The 7,150-nt window shown below is 42.3% G+C and overlaps 1 protein-coding gene across 2 annotated transcripts; it reads left to right on the forward strand.

The window, feature by feature from the left end:
• The first annotated feature begins 774 nt into the window (after window positions 1-774).
• PDC (phosducin) lies at window positions 775-6,402 on the forward strand. 2 transcript variants are annotated; one of them, XM_069022678.1, is made up of 4 exons: window positions 775-838; window positions 1,485-1,568; window positions 3,245-3,405; window positions 4,501-6,402. In XM_069022678.1, exons 2-4 carry the CDS (start codon window positions 1,508-1,510, stop codon window positions 5,023-5,025), a joined length of 747 nt encoding a protein of 248 aa, XP_068878779.1. In that variant the 5' UTR covers window positions 775-838; window positions 1,485-1,507; the 3' UTR covers window positions 5,026-6,402. The 2 variants fall into 2 exon arrangements, with proteins under 2 accessions (XP_068878779.1, XP_068878781.1); XM_069022680.1 differs by lacking the exon at window positions 775-838 and adding an exon at window positions 983-1,027.
• Window positions 6,403-7,150: the final 748 nt, after the last annotated feature.

The raw sequence follows: 7,150 nt of genomic DNA on the forward strand, positions 1-7,150 counted from the left end.
GTGCTTTTAGTGTTTTTCAGGGCTCAAAGCTCTGAAACTGCAAAACACACAGAGAATCAAACCCTCTTGTTCCTCCCAGAACAAAGAAAACCTGCAGCAGAAGCAGACAGAAGAGCTTATTGTAGATGCACGTATAAGCCAAGGGAATGACTTAAGACTTTGACCCCGCATATATATCTGCTCATCCCTGACATGGCAAAGATTCTTGGTTTGGACTAGTGAGACGAGATTACCTTCAGATTTCTATTTCAGAATTGTGGGAATAGCAATTAATCCGGTAATCAGGATCTATGCAGCGACAACAACCTATCTGTGGAACAACCTACAGAATTTATACTAATAAAGCTTAACTCATTACCTGCTTTTCTTCCAAACTTACTTGCAATGTTTCCCACAAGTTTTGATTAATTGCCACAGGTACATGCATGGAACAACTTATTTGCACATTTGCTAATCAGCTTTAGTCCCAATACACACAAGAATCGGGTACCCTGTGTCCTGCTCAGCTGTTATTCCACATTATCTCTTGATACTGCTATGGGAAAATGAAGGCACATTCCCTCCTGTGTATACACCACTATTTATTACTCCAGTCTAACACCCCAGCAGCCTTTAAATAAGGCAGTTATGGCATGAGAACATCTTTGCTACTGTGAAGGCTAACAAAGCTTACCTTAGCACCTGAACAGCTGAAACTAGTCTAGACTTAATGGGAACACTCCAATCACCTGCCTTAAGACTTCTGGCTGCTCTGTAGTGCTCTGGCACCACCCAGCTAGGATCATCTCCTCGGTGGGAACACTCAAAATAAGTGTGGTTCTACTTCAGAAACACAACTGTAAGAGACAAAAAGGGTGTTGGTGAATCACAGTGCCCTGAGAGTGTCACCTGGCTCCTTGGGTTGTCTGGTTTATAGAAAGGGTGGAACAAGAAAGTGATTTTAATTTATAACCACCATCAGTTTGCTGTTTTGCAACAAACATGACCCAGTCAGCTCCAGGATGTTCAGAGGTCTCTTGCCCAACAGGTTCAAATATTTGGCTCCATTTTCTGTATGTGAAATGAGCAGTCTGGGCAACCCTTAAAAATGAATACTTACAGCACTTGGAAAATTAATAGGTTCTGAATTCCAAGAGGGAAAAGAAGGAAAGAATGAAAGAAAGAAAATACTCAGTACACATTAGCATTACAGGAAGTTTTACACCCACCATTTCCCATGACCACGTCCCTGATATTCTCCAGTGACTGGGAAGGAACACCATAATGAAGGAACCCTTACCTGAGAATCTGGCCAGACACCTTTTTAAGAAGACTGACATATATCCCAATTGCTCTCTGTGGGTCAATGACTAGCTCCGTAATTACCATGTGTATTTTGATCTTCACTGATACCAGCTGCAGGAAATTACACACTGTGCTGTACCTGCTGTAAGCTTATCCCATTGCTCTGCTGTTATTAACTGTTCTCCCTTTGGGACTTGCAGCATCTCCTACGCCAGCCACTGAAATGGAAGAAAATGCTAACACCAGCTTGGAAGATGACTTTGAAGGACAGGCAACACACACAGGCAAGGAAACTAACTGGGTTTTTTTCCTAAAAATAAGTGAAAATGTTCATGTTCCCTGGGGAAGCCCAGAATTCCAGTAGTTCCAGTGGATTGGCCAAACCTCTTGCACAAAAACACAGGTTCCAAAGGCAATGAGAAGGTATTTGCAAGTGACAGCCCCCATGGAGGGCAGGTAACACCAAATGTTGTGCTGCTCCTCCTCAAACCTGAAGCAAAGGCCAAATGCAGGGGACACTTGACAAAGCCACCAAGAGCCATGGCCCAATGTGGCTCCTGTTGGTTTATTGCCTCACTCCTGTGGTTTATTTCTTCACTTTGTTCTCCAGGGGAGTAGAGAAGACAACAAAAGAGCAACAAAACCCACACTCCCACGCTAGAATTAGGTGATAGCGTTTCACTAGAAAGGCAAAATTATTTTTCCCTTCTTACAGAAGGAACACTTGGAGCTAAAAATGCCCCTTATGGCAAACACAGAATTTAGAAGCTTTAAAAGAGGCCTCACTCAAAACCATCACTCTTTTTAATCCAGTGCTCAATCACCAGGATTTTTATGAGTAGTGACATTGTGTTCAGCTCTACAGCCAGGGATCATCTCCTCCACCCCACTGACAGGTAACAGGATGCCAATCATTCCCTCCCTGTGCTCCAAAGGCTTCTTTTCCTTGGAGCTATAATAAATGCCGCCCTTGTAATAACTCTGGGGTTCTTTCCCAACCAGCCTTGCTGCTGTTGGCCAAGATTATGATATATACAGAGGTTGGATGTGGCTCTGAGCAACAGAGCTAGTGGAAGGTGTGGAACGAGATGAGCTTTAAGGTCCCTTCCAACCCAAACCATTCTATGAAAAAAAAAATAATAACAATTAAAAAAAAAAAAAAATATATATATATATATACACACACTATATCTCACTTTCATCACATCTTCCATGTGAAAATGAGAGCTGCCTACCCGGTCTTTTCTAAATTTTCCATAGGAAACTTCACCTCTGAAAACACTGAAGTATTCTTTGTTTGTGCTTTAAAACCTAAGATGCAGATTAAAATTTTTCATTTTGAAAAACAGCACTGGAATTTTGAAATTAATTTTTTTCCCAGTTTCAAAATTTAAGCAGTTTAATCAAGCAGCTCCAAAGACCAAGATCTGCATTACAATCAGAATTATCATTTGCCTTACAGGTTACTCTTCCAGTGCAACATGTATTGTTTGGGGTTTTTTAAAATAATCTCAAATGTCCTGCATTCTTAGTTTTACTCTGAGTCCTTACGCACATTTAATATTTAAATTTTATTAAATATTTAAATTAATATTTAAAGACCCTGTTTATAAAGAAATCAAATATTTGTCTACCAAACATCACCTTTGGCCAACATGGCAGTTTTAACAGGTTTCAACATCCTCATCCATGTTAACTGCTCATGTAGTTCACCACAATCCTTCCAAAGGATCTTGATGGGAACCAGATCACCAAAGTGATCCAGGCTACAAAAACCCTCTTTCTTTCTTTTTGGGACACACTGATCCCAAAGCTTTGATTCTCAGCACTCCTGGAGAGTGCTTTGGAAGGAGGAGGGACACATAAACTGAGGCACAGAAGGACAAACCAGCAAAGAACAGAAACTTCTCAAGAAATCTCTTGTTGCAGCCACTTTCTCACCCAGCTTCATCTCTCTTAGGGCCCAAAGGTGTGATCAATGACTGGAGGAAGTTCAAATTAGAGAGTGAAGATGGAGACTCCTTACCCCTGAGCAAGAAAGAAATGCTTAGACAAATGTCTTCACCACACAGATCTTTCAGCAGAGATGATAAAGATACCAGAGAGAGATTCTGCCGTAAGGTAAGAAAAGCAAAAGGAATTAGTTTTGGCTCTATATAAAACATGCCTGTTATAAGGTAGAAAATCTTGAATTTCCACTCAATTTCTGTGTAACTTAGCAGAACTCTCACAATGCAGACAGAACACGTGTGCAAAACAATGGAGCTGGGGAAGGGGCTGGAGTACCAGGAGCAGCTGAGGAAGCTGGGGGGGCTCAGCCTGGAGAAAAGGAGGCTCAGGGGGGATCTTCTGGTTCTGCACCACTCCCTGACAGGAGAGGGCATCCAGGGCTTGGACTCTGCTCACAGGGAATAAGGGGCAGGATGAGAGGAAATGGCCTCAGGTTGTTCCAGGACAGGCTTAGACTGGATATCAGGAAAATTTCTTCCCCATAAGGTTGGCTAAACATTGGAATAGGCTGCCCAGGGCATGGATGGAGTCACCATCCCTGAAAGCATCCAAAAAAATAGGGATGTGGTGCTTAGAAACATGGGTTAGAGGTGGATTTGTCAGTGCTGAGTTAATGGTTGGACTTGATGATCTTGAAGGGCTTTTCCAACCTTAATTAATGGATCTGTGATTCTGTCTATCCAGTCCTCTCTCAAGCAAAGGGTAACTTCAGTAAAATGAGCAGTGTATTTCACATCTATCCTGTACAGCACAGCTTGATCTTTCTTCCTCCCTTCCCTGCCACAATGCTCTATCCTTGGTTAAGGCAATGGAAAATTTTTAACGTGTTTAAGAAACTATCAGTCAGGATAGTGCTCTGAGCCTGAACATCACTCATGACCATTTATTAATTCTGAAACGGGGGGAACCAAATCCCCAATAACACAGGACTTAAACCTGCCCCACTACTGGCAAAATTTCCACAGGCTCTGAGAGATCCATAAATTTTTGCCAAATGTGGCCACTGCTTTCAGTACCAGCATGTTGACAAGCAAGTATTGAGACAGGATCTTCACCTGTCTCTCGACGAGACCTCCCAAAGTCACTGTAGGGAGTGATGGTGCTTCTGGCTCAACTTTCGGGGTTCTCTAGACAACAGGTGGGTCTGTCCCCATTCCAGCTCCAAGGGGTTCCCAGTGACTAACAGCACTCTCTGTATATTCCCAGATGAGCATGCAGGAGTACGAGTTGATTCACGCCACGCAGGAGGACGAAAGCTGCCTACAGCAGTACCGCAAGCGCTGCATGCAGGACATGCACCAGCGGCTCAGCTTCGGGCCCAAGTTCGGCTTCGTGTGCGAGCTGCAGAACGGGGAACAGTTCCTGGAGGCCGTGGAGAAGGAGCACAAAACCACCACGGTCATCGTGCACATTTACGAGGACGGCGTCAAGGGCTGCGAGGCCCTCAACAGCAGCCTGACCTGCCTGGCGGCCGAGTACCCCACCGTCAAGTTCTGCAAGATCAAGGCCTCCAGCACGGGCGCCGGGGATCGCTTCTCCAGCGAGGTGCTCCCCTCCCTACTGGTCTACAAGGCTGGGGAGCTGCTGAGCAATTTCATTAGTGTTTCTGAACAGTTCAATGAGGAGTTTTTTGCTGTGGATGTGGAGGCTTTCCTAAATGAGTATGGGCTGCTACCTGAGAGGGAGCTTCGGGTGCTGGGGAATGGCACGGATGAGCCAGATGTTGAATAATTAGAGCCATAGTCCTCACTGCCTCCCTCTCCTCTTCAGTCAGCTGTAAACCAATGTCAGTAACACTCATCCCACTTAGAGAAGGCGGTCTCTGCTGATACATTTGTAACATACAAAGACATAAAAATTGTTTAACTGTTAGTATGTGAATTCTACTTAAAACACATACAACTGGCAGTTCTGTACATATCTCTATGTCAGCCACAAGTAATAGGAAGAACAGCAGTGATATTTAAGAAATACAGGAAAACAAATTAAAATTTGAGGGCCCATGCCTGTCTCCACAAAGCACCAGTCCTTCATCTCAGTGGGGACAGGACTGGTCCATCCCTCTGTGCACACAAAAAGCCATCTCCATGCTCTGAAGTTACAGCAAGTCCTGACTCCTGATTCACTTCTACCGATTTTGTCAGGAACAAGCAGTTTAAAGGACAGACAAATAGCCCAAAGTCCTTGCATTTCTAAATGGCTCAAGTGTCTACATCATTATTTTCTTCCACATTTAATATCCAATACTGATGCAAAGAGAGAAGTTAGCTCAGTGATCATGTACGTTTTTCACCCAAACAGCTGACACAGACACAGCATCAGCTGATTTCAGTTCATGGGAGCTCCCTATGCTGAGCAGCAGTATTTAAAATGTCTGTCAGTTTCTGGAAAAGTATGTTGTGCTTATGTAATAACTCTGAATAAAGCTTATCAGCTCTCAAAAGCTGCCATTGGAAGTGTGAAATATATTGGTAGTACATAACCTTAGCCTTAAAGACGTGAAATATTAGTAAGCACTCGTTAGACATTTACTAAACTCAAAGTTTCAAGTTTTCTTAAAGGGAAGCTACCGAGAACTACAATTTAACAATCTATCTGAGAGGAAAACATGGGATAAACTCACTATAAACATTCCTCTCTCTCTCCACTTGATACAACACAACAAAACATTATAAACCCTTCAGTGATTTCTGCACACTGCCAAAGCTAAAGGCTGAGTTTGACTCAGAATGGAAGTATCTGTATCTTACTAAAGATCTTAACAGCACAGTTTGGCTGATAACATTTGAGATGATCAAAATGTTAAAGACTATTTCTCTTTTGTTCTTTTTTATAAACTGTCAAAGCACTACTGAATTTCTACTTTTAACATTGTTTTGCCATGGATGACTATTCTAACAGAGCTCTAGAAACCTCACCTCATGTACAGCTTATTAATCATCTCTCGTACAATCTTCTCTAACCGGTAAAACAATTCATGACTTTATTACACCAATAATTCAAATAGCATGTTCCCAAAATGTCACTATTTCCATGCTGTAAACTGCCGAGTGAGAGACTGTGACAAGCCTTTCTGATGGAACTCCAGCTGAAAGGAATAAAGCTTTTCCCTTGGAGCAGTCCTCTCTCCCCTTCCTGAAGCGTGAAAGTTGACCCCTCAGGTAAAGTCACTTTCATCCTAACATTTCATTTGTCTCTTCAGAATATTTGCAGATACACCCAACAGCATGAAAATCCAATGATCTTATAGGAGTTTAGGTAGAAAATACTGAATTATCTTTTGTCCATCATAAAAGTAACCAGTTACTTGAGTAGCAGGACAATACTTCCCTTGCATTTTGTTAATGATGTGTTTTAAAGAAGAGACACGAAAAATTTCTATCCTCTACACGCCAAGAAAATCTCCATTTAAGCTGTGAGAACTTAACTTCCTCGAGAACTTTCCCTCTTCATCCAACTTGGTTTAAAAGCTATCAGGCTGTACATCAGCAGCCTCATCACATAAGCTTCATTTCCTTGAGTATAAGGCTGAAAGCACAAAATCCCAACAGTAGCACCACAGAAGCAGCACCCATAGCTACTGCAAGAAATAAGTTGACACTCCAATTTAAGAGACAGATTAAGCATGCTTAAGAAGGATTTTCTTCAACCTGTAATTTAAGAACCAAAAAGCAAACACACATGTGGCACCAAGCCTCAACAGAAGCTCATGACTAATGAAGTTGCAAATAAAACTGATCACAGCAGTTAGCAGTTTCTGCAGGAAAAAACCCCAACACCTTAAAAACAAAAAGTAAGACTTGACTCAAACATTTACTACTGTACGAAGGTTTTTGAGTAGCAAATGCTAAATGCT

This window comes from Aphelocoma coerulescens, chromosome 8 (genome assembly GCF_041296385.1).
Source record: "Aphelocoma coerulescens isolate FSJ_1873_10779 chromosome 8, UR_Acoe_1.0, whole genome shotgun sequence".
Classification (NCBI taxonomy): domain Eukaryota; kingdom Metazoa; phylum Chordata; class Aves; order Passeriformes; family Corvidae; genus Aphelocoma; species Aphelocoma coerulescens.

Coding starts and splice junctions, on each gene's coding strand:
- PDC (XM_069022678.1), top strand. CDS start 1,508: ATGGAAGAAAATGCTAACACCAGCTTGGAAGATGACTTTGAAGGACAG. Junction 1,569..3,244: donor AGGACAGGCAACACACACAG/GCAAGGAAACTA, acceptor CATCTCTCTTAG/GGCCCAAAGGTGTGATCAAT. Junction 3,406..4,500: donor GAGAGAGATTCTGCCGTAAG/GTAAGAAAAGCA, acceptor GTATATTCCCAG/ATGAGCATGCAGGAGTACGA.